At 33.4% G+C, this 22,451-nt stretch overlaps 5 protein-coding genes across 8 annotated transcripts; 3 read left to right on the forward strand and 2 right to left on the reverse strand.

The window, feature by feature from the left end:
• Nucleotides 1-2,108: 2,108 nt before the first annotated feature.
• LOC100780691 (arabinogalactan protein 41) lies at nucleotides 2,109-2,662 on the forward strand. The gene is made up of 2 exons (XM_026129226.2): nucleotides 2,109-2,362; nucleotides 2,505-2,662. Exons 1-2 carry the CDS (start codon nucleotides 2,245-2,247, stop codon nucleotides 2,576-2,578), a joined length of 192 nt encoding a protein of 63 aa, XP_025985011.1. The 5' UTR covers nucleotides 2,109-2,244; the 3' UTR covers nucleotides 2,579-2,662.
• A 2,675-nt stretch (nucleotides 2,663-5,337) lies between these two features.
• LOC100780154 (vacuolar protein sorting-associated protein 32 homolog 2) lies at nucleotides 5,338-8,866 on the reverse strand. 2 transcript variants are annotated; one of them, XM_026129225.2, is made up of 8 exons: nucleotides 8,430-8,715; nucleotides 8,184-8,335; nucleotides 7,179-7,278; nucleotides 6,979-7,064; nucleotides 6,794-6,885; nucleotides 6,508-6,622; nucleotides 6,172-6,367; nucleotides 5,338-5,554 (listed from the first exon to the last, which is right to left on the reverse strand). In XM_026129225.2, exons 2-7 carry the CDS (start codon nucleotides 8,253-8,255, stop codon nucleotides 6,176-6,178), a joined length of 657 nt encoding a protein of 218 aa, XP_025985010.1. In that variant the 5' UTR covers nucleotides 8,256-8,335; nucleotides 8,430-8,715; the 3' UTR covers nucleotides 5,338-5,554; nucleotides 6,172-6,175. The 2 variants fall into 2 exon arrangements, with proteins under 2 accessions (XP_025985010.1, XP_006583569.1); XM_006583506.3 differs by lacking the exon at nucleotides 5,338-5,554 and adding an exon at nucleotides 5,576-5,927 and having other exon boundaries at nucleotides 8,430-8,866.
• Nucleotides 8,867-10,241: 1,375 nt separating this feature from the next.
• On the forward strand, nucleotides 10,242-13,367 carry LOC100795030 (pentatricopeptide repeat-containing protein At3g14330). Its single transcript, XM_003530140.5, has one exon. The coding sequence runs from the start codon at nucleotides 10,716-10,718 to the stop codon at nucleotides 12,834-12,836; it is 2,121 nt and encodes a 706-aa protein (XP_003530188.2). The 5' UTR covers nucleotides 10,242-10,715; the 3' UTR covers nucleotides 12,837-13,367.
• Nucleotides 13,368-13,432: 65 nt separating this feature from the next.
• LOC100305583 (uncharacterized) lies at nucleotides 13,433-14,635 on the reverse strand. The gene is made up of 3 exons (NM_001250517.2): nucleotides 14,587-14,635; nucleotides 14,385-14,492; nucleotides 13,433-13,872 (listed from the first exon to the last, which is right to left on the reverse strand). Exons 2-3 carry the CDS (start codon nucleotides 14,465-14,467, stop codon nucleotides 13,593-13,595), a joined length of 363 nt encoding a protein of 120 aa, NP_001237446.1. The 5' UTR covers nucleotides 14,468-14,492; nucleotides 14,587-14,635; the 3' UTR covers nucleotides 13,433-13,592.
• Nucleotides 14,636-15,183: 548 nt separating this feature from the next.
• LOC100305453 (deoxyhypusine synthase) lies at nucleotides 15,184-18,585 on the forward strand. Of its 3 annotated transcripts, none has more exons than NM_001248675.1 (7): nucleotides 15,184-15,471; nucleotides 15,557-15,724; nucleotides 16,671-16,889; nucleotides 17,133-17,219; nucleotides 17,473-17,578; nucleotides 17,665-17,900; nucleotides 18,229-18,306. In NM_001248675.1, exons 1-7 carry the CDS (start codon nucleotides 15,184-15,186, stop codon nucleotides 18,304-18,306), a joined length of 1,182 nt encoding a protein of 393 aa, NP_001235604.1. The 3 variants fall into 3 exon arrangements, with proteins under 3 accessions (NP_001235604.1, NP_001237752.1, XP_025984830.1); XM_026129045.2 differs by having other exon boundaries at nucleotides 15,332-15,471; nucleotides 15,561-15,724; nucleotides 18,229-18,585; NM_001250823.1 differs by lacking the exon at nucleotides 18,229-18,306 and having other exon boundaries at nucleotides 17,665-17,951.
• Nucleotides 18,586-22,451: the final 3,866 nt, after the last annotated feature.

Genomic DNA, 22,451 nt, shown 5'->3' on the forward strand with positions numbered 1-22,451 from the left:
TGTAGTCATAATACTTATTATATATATATATATATATATATATATATATATATTTCTCGCTCTTCTATCTCTTTTTCTCTTTAGGACACAAGTGTCTATTAATTATTTTTCTATAGTTTATGAAAAGGACAAAAAACTTAAGTTCTATTAAGTAACCAATGGTCTTAATTGAAGGTTGTGAAGATAATTGAGATATAATATGAAAGTCAAATATCTTAATTATAATTATAGTGATTAAATTAAAAAAATATTATTTAACTTGTGTAGTTATGCACGGTTTATTATTGACTATTGGGATTATCAAGGCTTTTTTACCTATTGGGTGTAATTTTTTTTTACTATTTTTCAAATGGGAGTACTATTTAAATTATTTTCTAAAAGGGATTAAGTTGTGGCATGTGTTACAATTTCTGTTATGATTTTAATTTTTTTTAATTGGTTTTATGATTTCAGTGTAATTTTTTTACAACTTTAAAGTAGTAAGTTTTTTTTGTTGTTTTTAGGATTTTGAAGTCATAACATATATTAATTTTAATGAATTACGACTTCAAAGTCGTAATTTTTTTTTCACGCTATTTTTTTGTTTGTATTTTGTTTTGTTTTAAATTTTTAAAAAATTATAAATAATTTTATTTATTTAATTATTAAATAAATATTTTTAATTTTAATTGTTATTAGTTTTATTTAATATGTTGTATATTTGTATGGTTTTATTTAATATATTATATATTTTGTTAATGTTTTTTATTTAAAATATATTATATTTTTTTATTTAATATATTTTTTATATTTAAAATTTAGATAATCTTTTAATAATGTTATTGAATTTTATTTTTTTGAATGAAATATAAAGGTAACTTAATGACATTTAATATATTTTTTTAAAATATTTTTTATATTTTAAATACTTAACTTTTAAAAACTAAAATTTGAAACCAAATATTAAAAATTTTTGTTACTAATATTAAGTTATAATTTATGAAATAATATTATTTATTTTGTGTACATAAATTTACTATTAACAACATGAAATAATTTAGTATTTCAAATTTAGTTTTTAAAATTTAAATATTTAAAATAAAAAAATATTAAAAAAATATTAAATGTCATTAAGTTACCTTTATATTTCATTTTAAAAAAAATAAAATTTAGCAACATTATTAAAAGATTATCTAAATTTTAAATATACAAAATATATTAAATAAGATAATGTTTAAAAAATATAATATATTTTAAATAAAAAATTAACAAAATATATAACATATTAAATAAAACCATAAAAATTATACAACATATTAAATAAAACTAATAATAAGTAAAACTAAAATATTTATCTGATAATTGAATAAATAAAATTATATATAATTTTAAAAAATTAAAGAAAATACAAAAAAAATAGCATGAAAAAAATTAGGACTTTGAAGTTGTAATCCATTAAGAAAAACTTACGACAAGTCGTAAAAAAAAAAAGTCACACTGTAGTGTAAAATTATTTACTACTTCGATTTAAAAAAAATAAAAATTGTAATTGGTGATATAGGTAATTGGTGCCCCAGCTTCTAACTCAGAGTATCTATTAAGACTTATCCTCTCTTGAAAAATAACTTAAATACTACCTCCATCCCAGAAAATTGCACTCCAATGGTTAAAAAAAAAAAACTGACTATTATAAGTTACTGATAATATGATTGTGTGCATTTAGCGGCCCCACCGCATGAAGACCAAGTCAATAGGAGCCGTCCAAGGTAACGGTTGTCTTAGGACTTAGAAGTTTGAAAAAAAACAACTTAACTTGTTAGCTTAGGATGAAAACTCACATTTTAATTAATTAATTTGAAAAACTGAAACGGAAGACAGTTGTACATATTTGACTGACAAATCAATCATGTGGCAGACTGGCAGCTGATATGAACATGTTAGAAAAAAAAAAACAAAAAAGAAAAAAAGAAACTACACATCCTTCCATCATTCATTGCTTGGACTTTACCCGATTCTCTACTCCACAGCTAGACTGTATAACGTGCAGGCAATGCTGGCCCTACACGTGGCAAACATCAACGGCTGGTAGGCCTTGTTCTCATGACTTATATTGCTAGCCAGAGTGGCTTCAGCTTTGTCAAGATTCTCTTAACCAAAGCAATCTTCAGTTTTTTTTTTTCTCTCTCTCCTCCTTATAAACCAATCAACCTTAGCTTCAGCCACATCCAAAATTCAGAGTGTGGTTGGTTGTGTTGTGAAATTGCAATGGAGGTGTTGAAAGTTCAGGTTTTTGTGATGTCCATTGTGGCTCTTGCTTTGGCTTATGTGGCACCTTCCATCAATGCTCAGGTCCTTCCTCCTGGCCCTGCACCCACAAGTGATGGTATGGTATCCTATCCTATTCCTATCCCTTCTCAAAATTATTATCCTTAATTAGTTTTTTTTTAATATTTTTTTTCCCTTTTCATGTCTCATGATAATTAATTAATTTGCTATGTCTCAATGGCAATTGGGTTTGTTTGCAGGGATAGCAGTGGACCAAGGAATTGCCTATGTGCTAATGCTGCTGGCTCTGGTCCTTACTTACATCATCCATTAACCCATTCATCTATTCACTATGTTTTTCTTCTCTGTTGTATTTATTTCTTCAACTCTATTCTTTCAATGAAATTCTTTTTTATTATGTGTATGTATGTCTGAGTTTTCGTCCATCTCTATCTGTTTATTTCCGCAAATTAGTTATTTTCATTAAATGAAAATAGTAGTAATCTGTTGTCAAACCTATTTTTCTGGTTGCACTGTTGCACACCACTTAGAAACCTCTTTGTCAACGAATTTTGGCAAAATTCCCTAGTTGCTTGGCGGCTGATCATAGACACCGATAGCTCACATAAAAATAAAAGAAAAAGTGGGTTAGGGTTTTGGGTTGAATAATAAGCAACTTTTACTTTTTGCTATTCATGTCTTTTTGCTTTTGAGGGTTGTTGTAGGCGTGGTATCCACAACACAACTTGCATTGTGTTAAATTCATCTTTGGTTGCTGACATTCCAAGGGTATGACAATAAACCAAACTCTTTAAACGGGGATATTAAAATGAGGAATATGGTTAAATCAAAGTGGTTTATTTCATCTCCGCATAGGGGTAGGGGGTGTAGAATATCTTGATATTACAACCTATAATTTTGTTTTATCTCCACATTTGTTCCATGAAATATAATATGTGTATTTATCATTTCTCGAAATGCTAGAATTGATTGGCAATTTGGCATAGCCACGCCAACACCTATTACATAAGCTAAAACAAAAAATGTTGGTGTAGAAACTCACCAACACCACTAGTAGCATTCATCATCGTAACATAATTATGATTATCTTCTATTTAGTGCGTTTTTTTTTTTAAGTTTGGACATTCCTGGCACCGTCTTGAGGCAGAAGTTAATTTGCAATTGACTTTTTGAGTATCATGACTACAGCGTTGAGACATAAATTAAACTGATTGCCGTATGAAAAGAAAATTAAAAACACTCTTCTGGCAGGTCTCAAATGTTTTTCCAGGTGCCGGTTTGATTAAAGTATGATTTTTCTTCACGTGTGTTTAATATTATTTGTGTTTTTAGTATTATTTAAAGAATATTTAAATAAATAAATTTAACATTTTTAAAATGATTAATATTATGTTAAAATTAATTAAAAAGATTAATTATATTTTTAATGAAGTAGATATCATCTTTAAAAATATCAAACATATTGAAATCGATTATTTTATCTACCTAATCTTATATATTTAAACTCCCACTCTTTCATCTTTTACTTTTATTTTTAATAGATTATCCCCGATCTTAAATCTAACATCACGTCGTAATAATAACACCTATATGAATGTATGGATTCAAAAGAAAAATAATAAATATAAATTTATAATTATTTAAATTAAAATTTATTAAACATGTGTATCATAAAATATTTAACAAATAACTATTAACTGATAACAATCTTATTTGTAGATTGAAAAAAAATTTAAGTATTATATGTATTTTTTTAAAATTAAGCATATTGAGTGTCAATTTTTTTAGAATGTTATTATCATTATAAAATAAAAATATCAAATATTATAGTTTATTAAAGTAACTTATCAAATATTTTCTTATCAAATATTTTCTTATGAAATATATATTTCATATTTATTAACATCTTAATAAGATAAAAATGTAATAATATAAAATAATTAACTTGACTCTAAAATTATGAAAGATGAGTCTAATTTTATAACACATAATCATAATAATAGTTCTTGAGATATGAGACTAACTTTTATTAAAGATATGTAATAATTTTTAAATGCATTATTATTAAAATTAAAATAGTGTAACTTTTTATTAAATAGATAGAAAAATGGAGAAGTAAGAACAAATACTAAAAAGAATAGCTATATTATCTCATATTTTATTAGTTTTCTCTATGTCTATTTAATAAAAATAATAATAAATAAAGACATTCAATCATAATTTTTTTTATAAAAAATATATATAAAAGATTAATTTTTAAAAATTAATAATCTTTCATCAACGTTGAATCATATGAACCGTCAACGACTATTATAAAATTAAAATTTTAATCTAATGACTCCTAAAAGTTGAAGTGAAGTTTACTTTTATATATACAAATGAATATTCTTTGGTTACGGGATAGAATTCATCAAATATCCCCAAAATCAAAGTGTAATGTCACAACCCACTAGTATTCACCATTATGGTAAAGTCATAAGCTAACACTGCTGGAAAATACAGTTAAAAACTAAGGTCCGCATAACGCTATATGTTACTTTTCTACCCTTCTAGGCCATTGCTGAGGGCGGCCAGTGAAAAGTCCTGTGCGCTGTTGCTTGAGATCAGAAAAACTAACAAGAAAAATATCTTATTTACTTAAATAATTAATTATATAAAGAAAAATAGCACTAAGTTGCAGCATCAGTTTTCGCTTACATCGCCATCTGTGTTGCTAATTTCACGTATCTGCTGGAACAAGGCTCCTACAGGGGTGTTAAAGCTTAATTGTAATGCCTCTGTGAATGACCATTTGAAAGAAGCAGCTGTGGTTTACAAAGAGATCACAGTGGAGATGTTTTGTTTTGTTTTGCAGCTAAGGTTGATTACTGTTTTGTGCTTCATGCAGAATCTTGGACTATCTATATTGGTTTGATCATTGCCTGGGAGGAGGGATTCAAGAACCTTATTATAGAATCTGACTCTAATTAATGGTTACCCAAGTCATCATCCCTGTTTGAGTATCATCCAGAATATCAATCACCTAGTTTTGGATGGAGGTTTAATGGCGTGGTCTCACACCCTGAGAAAAGCTAACCGGCCTGGCCAATGTTGGCCAGACTTTACCTGATAACATTTCTGTTTTTGATGTTGTTTCTTCTTTCAGCTCTTATTTTAGCTGATGTAACTCGACTGCTGTTTCGTGCGGTTCTTAGTGTTGCTTGGGGCTTGCCCCAGTTTTTCCACCAAAAAAATAAATAAAGAAAATAACAGTTTACATTGACAGTGGCAGTGCAGCTTGTAAATCCTCCTATAGTATAGACAAACAAAATTCATTACTCAATCATGTTGGCTAACCAAATTCTTATTCCTTATACTTCGTTGTAGCATGTTTAAGATATACATTGATTAAACTGACCATGTTAAACTCGACCACATAAAATATAAGATAGCCAAATGCATCAATAATTGATACGTATAATGGAAAGGGGGGTTCGAACTCATCCAAAATAATAGTAAATAAGTTTTGAACGACTTTTATGATCCTTTTTTTTTCACCTTTTATATACATCCTCTGGCCAGCTCAATAATTTCACAGATAAGCGAGTAGGAATCCACGTAATAGTGGTTACAATTCCTCATTGAAGCCACGCATCATGCACACAAAAAATGCCTGCAAAATTCTGGCTTAACCAAAGCCAGAGGCAAAACCAATAAGAACAGCCTAAAATAAGATTTTCATACTTCCGCTCACAAGTTATCTTAGGTTAGTTCATTTCAAACTATGATACATCATACAAGCGAGAACTAAATTGTGCAACTGTTGGACATTCCACTGTGAAAATGGAGCACGCATATCATTTAACTACCATTGTAAATGCACAAATAACAATACAAATTGATAGTGTTACAGCTGAGGAAAGGCACCTGCTCAAAGTGCCATCTCAGCCTGCAAAGCTGCCAATTCATCTTCTTCAGGAGTTCGCTTTGCAGGAACTGGGCGAGTAGGTTGGCGCCCAGCTGGGACCTGCACTGGGGCTGCAGGAGCTGTAGTTGCTGGCTGAAGAAGCTGTTCTTCCAACTCAGCACCCTCCAATTCTTCAAGTTCTGCTTCCAATTCGTCCTGAAAGGAAAAGAATTTCAAAATGATCCTCTTGGACATGCATTGGTGCTCTAGAACACTACTACTGTACTACAATCTAAAGATATGAATATCTTGTTTGCAACCAATGTAGCAGAAATAAAATAAACCAAGAAGATGACCTCGTCAAAATCAGCAGCTGCACCAATTGGAGCTGACAATGCATCCTGAATCTGTTTCATGTTCTCGGTCTGTTCATTGATCTCATCCATGGTCTTGTCAACATCATCAATATTCCTGAAAAAGAAAATGTTCCAACTCAATAGTATCATAAATCACAACCAACAGTTGAATAAATATTATAAGTCAGAGCATGATATTGAGACATAAGAAATACAAGAAAATGTTAATGAGTTAAATCACTAATCACTAAATATTTTAAAACATAAATAGCACTCCACTACATACGTTGCTTTTTGCATAGCCTTCATAGCAGCTGCTCCAGTTCTTAATGCATCCACCGTTTCTGTGGTAGCTTTAGCACCTTCCAACAATATCATCTGTAACACAAATTTACATCATAAGATACAAAAGATTCTCAATAAACTAAACCATCTTTCAAAATGTTACTATTTACAAAATTGCTTTCACACCTGGTCATGAATACGCAACTGGAAATTTCCAAGCTGCTCTATTTGCTGTTCATATAACCTCTTCCTCTTCAGACATTGTATTGCCGCTGCATAAAATAAAACTCAAATTACATACCACGATATAAGTGAAAATTGGATATTAAAAAAAAGCACTCTGAAGATATTCTCTAGAACAAATACCCATGAGTTCAGTAACCTACCCCTTTTGTTCTTCCCCCTTGTGAATTCTTTGGCCTTTTCAACTTCCGCTGCCACCTTTTTAAGGAGCACTTTCTCCTTTTTCTCCAGCATTTCAAGTGTCTACATGATTCAAAGAAAAAAACATTCAGTTTGAGGAAATTCTCTCTTAAGTGTATATTACTGCTATAAACATCAGTCTAACACTTGGCCACCATACCGAGCCATGACTCAGAAGAATTGCAATAATATTCTGCCAACTAGTGTGATAATTCTGGAGATACTATGTAAAAAAATATATATTTTCAACAATCATATGAAATCAATTGACTAAAGGTTTAATTGGGAGAAAACGTGATTTGTTATTCAATACTCACAAGTCACAACATGCAAGCAAATAACCCATTTATGAAGGAAAATTATTACATACCTAGATCGATATAACCATAAAGATAACATGCTCTATCTTGAATTAAAGAAAAAAACAAGACTAAAATTGTGTACTGAAATAAGGAAGCAACTAACAGTGTGAACACAAATACCCTCTATCTGATGACTAAGGTTTTGACAAACTTAATAAGCTATGTAATGAAACACCATATTTGATGAGAGTTGGAAGCCTTCAATGAAAAATCAGTCAAAACAAAAGCTCATTTGGAATTCCATGAATCAGTCATATATTGTGATTTAAATTCATAATTGATATATCTAATAATTGAAAGAGTTTATGTAAGTAATAAAATAATCCAAATCCAACAGCTAGCTGAAAGTTAATAAGCAGAGTTGCCATGGAGATTTTTTTTTTTGTACACACTATCCACCAACTTTGCTGATGACTAATCTTTACCGGAAAACCAGACTGGCAACATTTAGTAGGTCTCCCCTCCCAACCATGTTTTTTTCCATCCACAAGGCTCGAATCCGAGACCTTGCAGCTGTCATGGCGATTGGTGACAAGTCTGATAGCAACTAAGAGGGAAATATAAAAGTATAACTGATTGATGAGAGCATAGAATAGAATAGTGGACCTCGTTTAGCTTGTCCAAAGTGGCAACAGCATTGGTTTCCTGTTTAGGTTTACCGAACATCCGGCTAAACATGATTGTTTGTGTGTGATGCGATCGATTGAAACCCTAGTTCCTCGCAAGCGATCGGATCCTCGATTCGTCAACCGATCTTCCTGAAACGATCAAAATCGTGAAACCAATGATATGATAGTGCGCAAACAAACAAAAAAGAAAGAGAGAGAGAAAAGGGGGAAAGGAAGAACGAACCCAGATGAAAAAATTAGAGATTTTTGGAGTGAGAGTGATAGAAAGATTAGGGATTGGGATCCGGGAAGGGTAGAAAAGACGAAAATAAAGAGCGGTGGATTTGGGTTTGGCTTAGGCGTGTTGTATTGGTGTTCAAAGCGAAGAAAGAAGGAAAGGAATTGAAGAAGCATCCTCGAAGTCCAAGAATCTTTCCTTGTCTCTTCTTCCCCTCCACGTGGCGCGCATTAGCTTCTTCTTTTTCCTATCCATTTATCACCCTAAGTTAGTTTGAGTTTTTCTATATTTAAGTCCTAAAGAGACTTAGATTACTTCATTCATAATCAAATCAACAATACAATAAAGTAAACTTAAAAAAAAAAAAAAACAAAAGGAGAAGACATAAGATATGATCAATGGATGCTCTTGCAATAGCATGAGCCATCATCCTAACAAACTTCACCGGGATGTTGTTACATTAAGCTATATTTAAGTAGATTCTTGTTTCTTACTAATTTTATTAATAATATTGACTAATTTTCATTTTAATATTAGAATTTTCTTTAATAAAATAAAACGAGAATGATAAATCGAAAGATAAGAGATTAAATTTTCATGAAAGGATATCTCCTATAATATTTTCTATATATAGAGAGAGTTAGGAGTGTTTTGAAGAACAGAGCAAAATAATTTATCACTCAAGTATTTTTTTTTATCAGGATTTATGACTCATGTATTAAACATTAGCTAATTACATTGGACTAAAATTAAATTTTATCAACGAAAAATATATGAATCACATAAACAAATATTTATCATAAAAATTATTTATAGGAAGTAATTTTTATGTAAAACATGATTGAATGTTAAAATGAGCACTTCTCAAGAGTGAGAATTCAATTAATTGGCTTCTTATTTGTAGATTTTTTTTCATTAGATTTAAATAAAATGGTAGTTTTAGATGATTTTTTAAAAAACAGGCTAATTCTCAGTGTAGTGTGTAAAATGCATCCCCAAATAAGATAAGAAAAATAATATTCCGAGTGTTTAATTGAAAAATAAAGAGGATAAGAGTCTTGTTCTTCAAATTGTATATCGTAATTTATAATGCAAGATTACTTAATAAATTTCACAATTAAAAATTAAATTAATATACTTTTTTAAGTGGAATTAATATACTTATATATTATAAATTAAAATACACAGTTTAAAAAGTGAAATTCTCACTTCAATTAAACATTATCAAATTTATATTATTATCAATATAAAACTGTAATGTTTATCATGACCTTTTAACTGACCTAATAACTTTTGTTTTAAAAATACCAAAAAAGTTTATTAAATTACGAATACAAACTCTACTCAAGTTAATTATTTGTTTATTTGGAGGTGTCCATAAGAGCAGAGAAACCAAGGTTATATTATTTATCAAACTCCATATTATATTGGTAGTGTCGAAGAAATTCCTTCTTTTGTATATATGGAAGCAGTTGATAATGGGGACAAATAAACAAGTAGGACGCATTCGCCTTTGTTCTTAAGACAAACTGGCGTTGAATATCTGATGTTAAGGAAAAAGGGGATTAGTGCCTTTGTGGATAAACTTAAGGATGCCCTCTCTAATCTCTATCCAAACTTTCCTTTTCCTCACACATTCTCAATATTACTATCCCAACTTTAACCAAATATACTGCCATTTTCTTTACCCTCCCCACTCCCATGTCTATATGTATTTTTATCTTGAAACGTGCTCTTGGTTGCAATCCAAGAAATGCGAAGCTCCCCAAAATAAAATTAAAAAAAAAACACATATTCAATTTGTCTCCTATCTCACATTTTTACTGGAATAGATGTAAAGCTCCACAAAATAAAAAATGAACCACATATCCAATTTGAATTTTCTAGCTGCATAAATCAAAACAGACTCGGCCATTGGGCCCAAAAGCAAGCTGGAAAAGGATAAGAGAAGAAGTATTGGATCTAAATAAATCCCGAAGAGGGTAAGACTAGCAAATATTAGCAAATAAACAAAGACCCCTAAAGAAAACAAATAACCCTTCTTAGTCCCTTTTGTGTCAGTGTTGATTTGTTTTAGAATTGAATTGAGTTTAATTTGTTGGCCAATTCAATTCTAAAACAAATCAGCAAATTGATAGTAACAAAACACATCACACATTGATGCAGTGTAAAACTGAAAGGATAAAATTGATGCTAGAGCTGAACAAGCTTCAGTTTCTCATGCTAACTCTGAAATTAATTCTGGATCTGACATCTAATCACACTTAAAAGTTTTTTCACCTCTATACAAGAATGTGTTACCTGGGAATCAAATCCAGATCTTTCCCTCAGGCCACATACTCAATTTTTTTTTTCTTATTTTTCAGAGTTCGACACCTTCATTGGAGTCTCCAAACTAACCTTAAAAAACTCACACTACCACTTAGATTCCTTTCTTTCCTCACTGTCTCAGTCTCCATCATGCTCCCCGCCATTTCTCTTCCAACCAACATAACCGTCAAAACGAACATAACCGCCACCTCCACACCCAGAACCACAAATACACACAAACACAAAACAACACCATTTAACTCAACCCTAAAATCTCTGTGCAAATGGGGCAATTTGGACAAAGCTCTTCGCCTAATCGAATCATCGAAGCCCACACCCATTGAAGAAGAAGAAGAAGAAGAAAGCATCTCTCTCTTCCTCCACGCTTGCATATCCAGAAGGTCCTTGGAACATGGCCGAAAACTCCACTTGCACTTGCTTCGTTCTCAAAACAGAGTCTTGGAGAACCCCACTTTGAAGACCAAGCTCATCACGCTATACTCTGTTTGTGGCAGAGTCAACGAGGCTCGTCGCGTGTTCCAAATTGACGATGAGAAACCCCCAGAAGAACCTGTGTGGGTAGCTATGGCTATTGGGTATTCGAGAAACGGGTTCTCCCATGAAGCTTTGCTTCTTTACCGTGACATGTTATCATGCTGTGTGAAGCCTGGGAATTTCGCGTTTTCCATGGCCCTCAAGGCGTGTTCTGATTTGGATAATGCGCTGGTTGGCAGAGCAATCCATGCCCAAATTGTGAAGCATGATGTTGGAGAAGCTGATCAAGTGGTGAACAACGCGCTTTTGGGGTTGTATGTGGAAATTGGGTGCTTCGATGAGGTCTTAAAGGTGTTCGAGGAAATGCCTCAACGAAATGTTGTGTCTTGGAACACTTTAATTGCTGGTTTTGCTGGTCAAGGTAGAGTATTTGAGACACTTTCTGCTTTCAGAGTTATGCAGAGAGAAGGAATGGGGTTCAGTTGGATTACTCTTACAACCATGTTGCCGGTGTGTGCTCAAGTTACTGCACTTCATAGTGGCAAGGAGATACATGGGCAGATTCTAAAGTCTAGGAAGAATGCTGATGTGCCTTTGCTAAACTCATTGATGGACATGTATGCCAAATGTGGAGAAATTGGTTATTGTGAAAAAGTGTTTGACAGAATGCACAGCAAGGATTTGACCTCATGGAATACAATGCTAGCTGGATTTTCAATCAATGGTCAAATACATGAAGCTTTGTGTTTGTTTGATGAAATGATAAGGTATGGCATTGAACCAAATGGGATTACCTTTGTTGCCTTGCTGTCCGGTTGTAGCCATTCAGGACTCACCAGTGAGGGGAAAAGGTTGTTTAGTAATGTGATGCAGGATTTTGGGGTGCAACCATCTTTAGAGCATTATGCCTGTTTGGTGGACATATTAGGCAGGTCAGGGAAATTTGATGAGGCATTAAGCGTGGCAGAGAACATTCCAATGAGACCAAGTGGCAGCATTTGGGGGTCATTGCTTAACTCGTGCCGGCTATATGGAAATGTTGCTCTAGCTGAAGTAGTTGCAGAGCGATTGTTTGAGATTGAACCTAACAATCCGGGAAATTATGTGATGCTTTCAAACATATATGCAAATGCAGGGATGTGGGAAGATGTGAAGAGGGTTAGAGAAATGATGGCCTTGACAGGAATGAAGAAAGATGCCGGATGTAGTTGGATACAAATAAAGCATAAGATTCATACATTTGTTGCCGGAGGGAGCTCTGATTTTCGTTGTTCTGCTGAGTATAAGAAAATTTGGAACGAGTTGTCAAATGCCGTTAAGAATTTGGGATATGTCCCTAACACGGGTGTTGTTCTCCACGATATAAATGAAGAGATGAAAGCAGTATGGGTTTGTGAGCACAGTGAACGGCTTGCTGCTGTCTTTGCACTAATCAACACTGGTGCTGGAATGCCAATTAGAATCACCAAGAATCTTCGGGTTTGTGTTGACTGTCATTCCTGGATGAAGGCTGTTTCAAAGGTTACAAGGAGACTAATTGTATTAAGAGACACAAACAGGTTCCATCATTTTGAAAATGGCTCTTGTTCTTGTAAGGATTATTGGTGAACGACAACACCATGATGAAAAAAATCATTTGTTACTTCGTTTTCAAAGTTACTACTTTACATTGGTGATAAGTTCACGCTTAATAATTTCGGCTTCAAATGAAAGAAATAAATTTTACACAAACTCAAGCTCCAGGTAAGTGTAAACTTTCAACTCAACATGTGGGCAATGGTTAGTTGCTTAAACACTAGATCCAGATCTTTACCTTTTAACTTTCATCTGACACTGCTCATACAACTGCTAATCGTCATTTTGTTCGGTTTATATTTCATTCAAATGTTTTCCGCATTCAAAAATGATTTTAAGCATGCCTTATATGCTCTCATATTTGATAGCTAGTGAGATAAAGAAATAATTGAGAAAATGTTGGTATGACAAGGTGATGTGAAATTAAGTGGGCAATCCTCACATGCTATTGGAAATTAAAGGGTGTCCAAGTATAATTGTTCTTACACAATGCTATTATCCCAGGTAAAAAAAAAAACAAAAAGAAACCTACATCACCGTCCTCATTCCATGTTTACCATCGTATTTTTCTTATATCCTAAGTATCATTGTTCTTCCACAATAGCACAAACGCATAAACAAACTGCAGGGGCAGAAACTAAAATTGATATTATCAAGCCACATTATGTCTCAACAAAATTCGAAGTAACCCAACAAAATTAGGAGTAATTTGATAACCTAGAAAAACAAGACTGAATTGCAGAAACAAAAAACCTACATATATGTCTCCAGGGTTCAAACAAATACAAATCAATCCTCATCATCAATAACCTTGGTGCCTAACCCTTTGAGCTCATCCTTAGGAATCTCAACAACGGTGACAAGAGAGTATAGCTCTTCCTTGGCATCTTCATCGTCATTCCTCTTGCGAGCAATTCTTACCCTAATCCTCCTTGGAACACTCCTGATTCCCTGGCTCCAGACAAACTTGTTCAACTTCACATCCACCCTCACATCATTGGTCCCCATGGCCTTTTGGGCAAATTTCCTTATCTCCTTAATAGCTTTAGGAGCTTTCTTCTTAAATGTGCTGTTTTAAGACAACAACAAACCAAACAAGAACCACTAAGACTACTGTTCTCGAACCAAAACATGAAAGCAATCAAAAGACACAAAGTATAATAAATAAAAGGAATATGAAACCATTCATTTCTATCAAAATAAACACAAATTTCATATCAATGGCCCGATATATCACAAAACAGGAACTCATGGAATATTTTTTTTGAAAGCTAAAGGCTGCAAAAGTGACTTGAGCTATGCGTTTTAATCAATACAATCACTAGGAAAAGAACTGCACAACTTTTGTCCTGTTTGCTAGGGTTCCTAATCTCAATTCTATAGCCACGAAAAAACTCAGATCCATAGAAACGTGTATACAGCTCAACTTAGCTAGGGTTGGTTACTAACAATTTATAACACTTTAGTACTAAACAATTAAGTTGTTAATAGGATGATTATTGAAGCGTTAAGAATGGGGGTTAGTTGAGTTAGACAAATAGCAGAGAGAACATGGTATACAGAAGAAGGTGAATAGATTACCAGCCATGGAGGCGCTTGTGGAGGTTAATGGTGTACTCTCTGGTAACCACCTCCTCCTTCCTACCCTTCGCCTTCTCCACCATTCTCAACCACCGATTACTCACTTACCTGCAACACAATCACAAATCACAAAATTACATTATTATGACATCATGCAACCAAACCTACGTAGTTTATGAAAAAATAGGAGAGAAAGACACACCTTAAGGATCGGGAAGGGTTTCGGCAGCAGCGTTCTACATTCAACAGAGAACCTAGGAAAGAGTCTCCGCTCTAATATAACGTCACATTAACCCTAATGGGCCTGGGTTGTTAGAAATAACGGGTCAACTGTAAAGGCCCAATAAAATAGGGAACAACTATTCCCGCTACCATATTTGTTTTTTAAACTACCAACCTTTGTGAAATTCCTATTTTGCTCAGTCACCAAATTCCTACAAAGCTACAAAGCATTGCCCCCACCCCAACCCAGATCGCTCCGCTCCTCCCCGTGCAACTCATCATCGATCCACGTAGCCCCTTGCCTCGTCAAGATCGAGCATCCCTATTTTTGTTGTTGTATAATGTACGATAGAATTGTATTTTTATTGCATTATTTTTTTTCACCCCATGTGTGCAACAGAAATAAGATTTCATTGTTGACTTTTTCAATATAATTAAATTTCCGTGGGAAGGGTAATTTCGGAAAAAAAATATTTGAAGCCCTCGTGGGTGTGCAGATAGCAGATTTGGTAGTGTAAATAATAGTTCCCATAAAATAAACACGGGTCAAATTTATGGCCCAATACTACAAAACAACATGGCTCAAACGTTAAAACTTAAAACACGTCTGTCTCTGTTTTGTGGTGAGAAGAAGAGAGAGACAGACAGAACAATGGGGGAAGCAAAGGGAAAGGAAGAAGAAGTGTTAGCATCAGTTCACTCAACCGTGTTCAAAGAATCAGAAAGCCTTGATGGAAAGTGTGTTAAGATTGAGGGCTATGATTTCAACCGCGGCGTCAATTATCCGTTGCTACTCAGCTCCATGGTCACAACTGGGTTTCAAGCTTCCAACCTCGGTGATGCCATCCAAGTCGTTAATCAAATGGTTGGTTTGTTTTCTCTTCTCTAACCCCCATCTCTTTATATTCACGTGATTTTTTCGTTATAAAAATTGAATATTTGGATTGAAGCTAGACTGGAGGCTAGTTGATGAACCCGTAGCTGAGGATTGCAGTGACCAAGAGAGGGATTTGGAGTACCGAAAATCTGTGACGTGTAAAGTGTTTCTGGGTTTCACTTCTAATCTTATTTCTTCTGGTGTTAGAGATACTGTGAGGTTTCTTCTTCAGCATCGCATGGTAAGTTAGTTTCCCTTCCCTTGTTAGATATATCTATCTGTCTTAACTTCCTTTTGGTAGGAGAACTTCAAAAAGGGACACAATTCATACAAGTATTTATGCACGCACTAATTGTAATTTCAGTCTCTTTTTTTTTAGTGTTAGTTACTTTCGCTCCTGTCCCTGTATATATATGCTGGGTGCCTGTTGTTCTTTTTTTTTTTCTCTCTCTGAGATTGATTTAATCAGTTTTATGAATAAGAGTTGAACGTGTATTGCTCTTTCTATCAAAGGGAAGAAAAAAAAACAAATTGACTAATTATTACAATTAGCATACTTGGCATATGTTTTCTTATCCTGTAAACAAGTGCTTCACTGGAATAAGTGACCATCCTTTGAACTGCATTACCATCAGGAGATGAAATATGAGATATGTACACAAGGCCAATATCTGCTGCATTTTTTTATGCTTTGAGATGTAACATATTTAGCACAGTCGATAAGAAGACGGACCTGGAGTCCCATCTCAGCCCCTGGTATGGTGAACCTAATCGATACATAGTAGCTGAATTAGCATAAATAAGACTAATAGGGGTGAAAAGATAAACTAAAAGATGTTATTTCCACTCAAAGCATATAAATGTTAGAAACAAGCATCAGAGACCAGATACAATATGCCAATTAGACAATGACTCTTGATACCGATACTTCTTGAGCCTCTCTTTTTCACCCTTTTCATAAGTTATTACTTTTATCTAGCAAGAAAAGTAGCAAAATAACTTTCTTGTGAGCAAATGTATATTTTCATATAGAAAGGTAAACAATAATAAGGCTGAGATATCTCATCTTGACAGATTGCATCATATATATATATATATATATGAATTGTGTCCCTTTTTGAAGTCTCATTGGTATATATGCTTAATGATGTTATTGAATTTTGTTGCATTTATTCCACAATCTGCAGGTTGATGTAGTTGTTACAACTACAGGTGGCATTGAAGAAGATCTTATAAAGTGCCTGGCACCAACATATAAAGGAGATTTCTCTTTGCCTGGAGCATATCTGCGCTCAAAAGGGTTGAATCGGATTGGTAATTTATTGGTCCCGAATGACAACTATTGCAAATTTGAGGACTGGATTATTCCTATCTTTGATCAGATGTTGGGGGAACAAAATAATGAGGTATTTTATTTTTGAACTTCTCTGCTCAATGCATTAGATAATTTACATAGTTTTGTTTTTGTGGAACGCCTGGAGTCACATTATTTATGTGTTGTATTACTTCTAATTCATGTCAATTTTGTGCTAACCAAAATCAAACTAAACTATAACTTTTAGCACGATTGAATGACAAACCTTTTATGTAGCAGGTTCTTTTTTTAGATTTCACTTGTAACCTTTTTCCTGACCCTTTTTTTTTTGCAGAATGTGTTGTGGACACCATCTAAGTTAATAGCTCGATTGGGAAAAGAAATAAAAAATGAAAGCTCTTACCTTTACTGGGCATACAAGGCAAGAATGAAACCAACCTTAGATTTATAGTAAATTATGCTATTCCCTTTAATCTGTTTCTGATTTGTATCTTTATCATAGTTTCTTTTCTCATTATTCTACTGTTGTTGTGCATATTTCTTGTGGCATTTATATAGTATATACAAAATGCTATGTCGTCATTTGTCTCAATCTTAAGATTTACTGAACAGTTTGGATTTCAGAATACAGTTTACAATATAATATTGATAACATTTCTTAAGATATTTTCCAGAACAACATTCCAGTTTTCTGTCCGGGCTTAACTGATGGCTCATTGGGGGACATGCTGTACTTCCATTCCTTCCGCAATCCTGGTCTGATTGTGGACATAGTGCAAGGTTTTTTCTGCTTTCTTTCTACTTTTTACTGCATGTATAATTTTGAAAAATCAAGAACCATAGCTAAATAATTAGCGATACAACAGATATAAGGGCAATGAACGGTGAAGCAGTACATGCAAGTCCCAGGAAGACCGGAATGATAATTTTAGGAGGTGGCCTTCCAAAACATCACATTTGCAATGCCAATATGATGCGCAATGGTGCAGACTATGCTGTTTTTATCAATACTGCACAAGAATATGATGGGAGTGATTCTGGAGCTCGTCCAGATGAAGCTGTTTCATGGGGAAAGATACGAGACTCTGCTCAGACTGTTAAGGTACATCCTATGCAAACTTTCACAACTGGTTTCCTTGTCATAGTTCTTTAACTTTTGCCATGCATACTGTTGTTTTTGCTTAAGGATCATGAGTTTTTTTATTACATAATTGTAGCCATGCTGTAAGGATGGGCTTAGGGAGACCCAAAATATTCTTATAATACCAGCAATTATATGAAAGTTACATTTGATGGGCTTCTTATAAAACCAGCAATTAATAAATATTTGATAACTCAACCACTCTACTGATACACATGAAATATAAAATGGTACCAAACACCCAGCAATACATATAACCCTTAAATGTCTTTTTGTTACATTAAATCAGGTACACTGTGATGCAACAATAGCATTTCCTCTGCTGGTTGCTGAAACGTTTGCTTCAAGAGTGAAACCTCACCATTGATGAAGGTTAAAGATGAATTTACTCTGAAGTTCATTTTAATTGTGTGTGTTTGAGGATCTTGATGGACAAGTTCGGCATTGGTGTTCAATTTGACTATCATTTGATTCCTAAGCTCCTCTTAGCAGTGGAGACCTTTTTGACCATTCAAAGGTAATCCATTAATCCTGTCAGTGAGGAAGTCAGGAATTATAGATGTGAGGATCATTGTACTAATATCTTTAGGGAAAATAAGGCTAAGAAAACTAACTGATCATATATGGCATTTTTAATATTTTCCAACTGATGGCTGCATTTCATGTTGGTAAAAAGTTTTAATTACTAATTCCTTTCTGTGAATTATAGCAGTTTGTTACCGTTGCATCCCGAAGTCTAGTTTAAATAACGCTTGCTTTTATTTCCAAATTGATTGAATGATGATTTTTTTGGTACGGTGATAAGGAGTTTGAAACTAAAATTTTACGTGCAAACTAGCTTAAACCGATGTTATGAAAACTGGTATGGTCACTCACCTGGTCAAAACAATGAATCAATTATCGAAACGATGGACTTCTAGTTGATCCAATTTGACTCGATATATATATATAATACTCATTCTCAGAAGCTATTAGCCTATTACTATCAATAAAAGTGACTACAAGAAGAATAAATAGTGAACTAAGTGGAAAAAATAAAGAGCAAAAATAATATACTATTAGAAAATATTTTTCATTTAGTTTGATATAATTTAAAATTTAAAATAATTATTTGTTTAGTTTCTTTTTAACTAATTCTAAAATAAGAGAAGAAGAAATAGACAAGAAAGAATAATTCAGAAAAAAAAAGAAGAATGAAAATACTTTCCAATCTCTCTCAAGATAGCAACAGCGACGCATACCGCAGCCTGCACCATCACCGACGGTGGTTGAGTTGGGATGCACAGTGGTGGGTGGCAATGGTGTTTGGTTGGTGCGCCGCCACCACCACCGTCGGTGACCCATCACTTGCGCATCACCACCTCTCAAAAAAAGTAAACAGGTTCAACCCAGTCCGGGTTTACAAACCCGACCAGGTCACCGGTTTCTGCTAAAACCACCCAGTTCACACTGGGCCATGCCATGTGCATCTCCGATCCAATAGCTCGCCGGTCCAGACCGGCCGGTTTTTATGACACTGGCTTAAACATAACCAAAAATGAAACTTTGTACATTTTATTCATGCAAATGCTTCAAAAACTCTCATGCTGTGCTGTTGGATTCGATGGCAATATACGATTTTATTTTTTCTCTTTTTAAGGCCATGTCAGGGAAAAGATTGTTCCTCTATTAAGCTTTAGTTTCTGTAAACTATTTAACAAGCATCTCTAAGACAAAATAATAGAGATGAAGTGGTTAAAAATTGTACTTTTGTTTTAAGAAATTTATATTAACTAATCTAAGAAAAAACAAACTTCATGCAACTTTTTTATTCGCTTGAGAATTTTATATTAAGTTTTACTATAAAAGTTTTGAAACACAAGGCCCTAGGTTTTAATTTTCTCCATTGAAGCACTAAATGAAACTAACTTGTAGTAATTTAACATGAAACCAAAAGTTTATTAGGAACACAAAATGCAACGTTTTTTCAGGTGGCTACTACAAATACAAATACAAATATATAATAGCAGAGCAGAGCACTAACACAAAAGTTCAAGCAATGCGCCTACAAATATTGAGACCATCCCCTACGGAAGTAAGAGCAAATTCAACACGAGAATCGTTTGTGATTGTTTTGTTAAATTCAATTGCTGCGTCCCTCCCTGGTCTGAAGTGTGGTGGAACTTTGTCTTCAGGCCAGCTAACGCGTCCACCCCACAGTGTGTTGTCATATACAAGTAGCCCCCCAATCTTGACCAGTTTTATAAGCTTCTCATGGTAGTTCACATAGTTCTCCTTGTCAGCATCAATGAAGGCAAAGTCATAAGATCCTTCATTTGCAGGCTGCACCCAACACATTGGAGGGTATATCCTTTGTGGTATAAATAGAGGGTACATCTATTTGGAGATTGTTATACTTAGAACAAGAAAGGGTACATCTTTTGTGGATCAGTTCAAGTGCAAGGTACATCCACTTGATTTTTCAAAGAGAACAAGGGAGGATACATCCCTTGTGGATCTTTGGTTTGTAAAGGATTTTACAAGGTTGAAAGAAATCTCGAGAACCGCAGGTTACTTGGGGACTGGATGTAGGCACGTTTTGTGGCCGAACTAGTATAAATCTTGTGTTTGTCTTCTTCTTCCCTACACTCTTTAATTTCCGTTGTGCACTTTTAGTTATCGCTTTTACTTTTGGTTAAGTTTCTATTTCTGTTCTTTACTTTCTTAACTTAGTTGTAAAAGCCTAATTGAATCTAGTAACATTAAGAATGATAGATTTTTAATTAGTCAAGACAAGTTCATAATTAATTCACCCCCCCCCCCTTCTTAATTATTCTGAGGCCACTTGATCCAAGATTTTAATGGATTTATATCATAAGAATTTAAAGGATTTGAAAGGACTTTATAGATTTATAAAATTTGAAAGTATTCTTTGAATTTTTAAAAATAATTAAAAATTACAAGAATTAGTGGAAAAAATAATAAGAAATGATGAAGTTTGGATAAGAAAAAGTAAAATCAATATACTTTTTTTAATTGTTTAAAAGCTAAATTGAATATAGTTTTATATCCTCATATACTAACCATTCTTGCTATAACATTTTTTCATTCTCACTTTTAGATTTGAAAATAGATTCAAATTATACGTTGGTTTTCTAATCTTTTTAATTACTATAATTATTTCATGATAAATTCAATGACATGTTTAAATGGGATAGAAGGGAGTGGTAAGGATGGAAAATTTGTACGAGGAATGTGAGTGATGAAATTAAGGGTGACAATCACAAAAATATTGCATCGAGCAGATGATGAGCATAGTCAGTGAATTATCTAAAACACACTAGAAGGAGGAGTTGAATAGTGTGATGGATAAAAACTTAGTCTTTCAAAGGTGTTCAAAATCACGTTGTGCTTAAAAACTAATTCACAAAACATGGATACAATAGTGTAAAAGTAACTTATAGAAAATAACTAGTTATATAGAAGTGGTAAAGAAAATACAAAGGTTTTATACTAGTTCACCCCAGCTCTTGGGCTACGCTCAGTTCTCCTTCAAACCTTGAAGGGTTCAACTAATCAATTCTTTGATTATAATCAAGTATTCTCTGTGTTATTTCTGATTACAACAAGTACTCTCTGAGCCACTCTTGACATTAGCCTTAATCTACCCCTGAGATTAAGACCTAAATATTCTTTATCACTAAGTCACTCATGACTTTCACAAATAATATATGCTTGATAGAAAATATACTCTAATCACTCAAAGAGTGTTTACACAATAGGCTTGAATACAATGAAACTCGCTAACTTAGCAAAACTAAGATTCACTCAAGTTTCTTTTGTCCAATAAGACTAACAGTGTTTCAACACTTTGTTCATTTTGTCTCAGACTATTATCTTGTGATTCGACAACCTTAACACGAACATCTTTAAGCTTTATGTAGACTTCATAGTTTGATCCGTTGACAAATCTCAGCTATTCATTGTCTAATAGCTTTGGCGCTTGACATGAGATCGCTACTATGTAGAGAGAGAGAGTAGGGGACCACAAACACTTTCTGCATCATATCTTTATAGAAGTACAATTTGTTAGTGTCGCCTAGTGCTCAGAGTTGACTTTTAGCATACAAATTGAAAGAAACGTTAACAACATAAGACAAAAGAAATTAAGAATGTTAAGACGAGACAATTTAAATCTTCCTTTTTGTGCGCTATGTGTGGCACCCTCTACCTTGAGATATATGTAAATAAATAAAATATATAAAAAAATATATTAGTAAACAAATTCACGTGGATAAAAGGTTCACATTCACTTCACTATTACCAAATAAAGCTTATTAAAAATATATTCGGCTCAAAACAAGACCGTCACAATTTACAAAATAAAAAATTGTTTTGTTAAATTAGTGAGGTAAAATAAAATAGACTAACATCATGCAATTAATATAGAAACTTATGCCCCCAATGTCACATCCTATCAGAGCATTGTGTCCTGACGTCCTTCAGCACAAGGTTCCTTAAAGCAATTCACCT

This window comes from Glycine max, chromosome 7 (assembly GCF_000004515.6).
Source record: "Glycine max cultivar Williams 82 chromosome 7, Glycine_max_v4.0, whole genome shotgun sequence".
Taxonomy (NCBI): domain Eukaryota; kingdom Viridiplantae; phylum Streptophyta; class Magnoliopsida; order Fabales; family Fabaceae; genus Glycine; species Glycine max.

Coding starts and splice junctions, on each gene's coding strand:
- LOC100795030 (XM_003530140.5), top strand. CDS start 10,716: ATGTGTTACCTGGGAATCAAATCCAGATCTTTCCCTCAGGCCACATAC.
- LOC100780691 (XM_026129226.2), top strand. CDS start 2,245: ATGGAGGTGTTGAAAGTTCAGGTTTTTGTGATGTCCATTGTGGCTCTT. Junction 2,363..2,504: donor CCCTGCACCCACAAGTGATG/GTATGGTATCCT, acceptor GTTTGTTTGCAG/GGATAGCAGTGGACCAAGGA.
- LOC100305453 (NM_001248675.1), top strand. CDS start 15,184: ATGGCTCAAACGTTAAAACTTAAAACACGTCTGTCTCTGTTTTGTGGT. Junction 15,472..15,556: donor TCCAAGTCGTTAATCAAATG/GTTGGTTTGTTT, acceptor TTTGGATTGAAG/CTAGACTGGAGGCTAGTTGA. Junction 17,579..17,664: donor GATTGTGGACATAGTGCAAG/GTTTTTTCTGCT, acceptor GCGATACAACAG/ATATAAGGGCAATGAACGGT.
- LOC100780154 (XM_026129225.2), bottom strand. CDS start 8,255: ATGTTTAGCCGGATGTTCGGTAAACCTAAACAGGAAACCAATGCTGTT. Junction 7,065..7,178: donor AAGGGGGAAGAACAAAAGGG/GTAGGTTACTGA, acceptor TATTTTATGCAG/CGGCAATACAATGTCTGAAG. Junction 6,886..6,978: donor AGTTGCGTATTCATGACCAG/GTGTGAAAGCAA, acceptor TTTGTGTTACAG/ATGATATTGTTGGAAGGTGC.
- LOC100305583 (NM_001250517.2), bottom strand. CDS start 14,467: ATGGTGGAGAAGGCGAAGGGTAGGAAGGAGGAGGTGGTTACCAGAGAG. Junction 13,873..14,384: donor CACAAGCGCCTCCATGGCTG/GTAATCTATTCA, acceptor GTCTTAAAACAG/CACATTTAAGAAGAAAGCTC.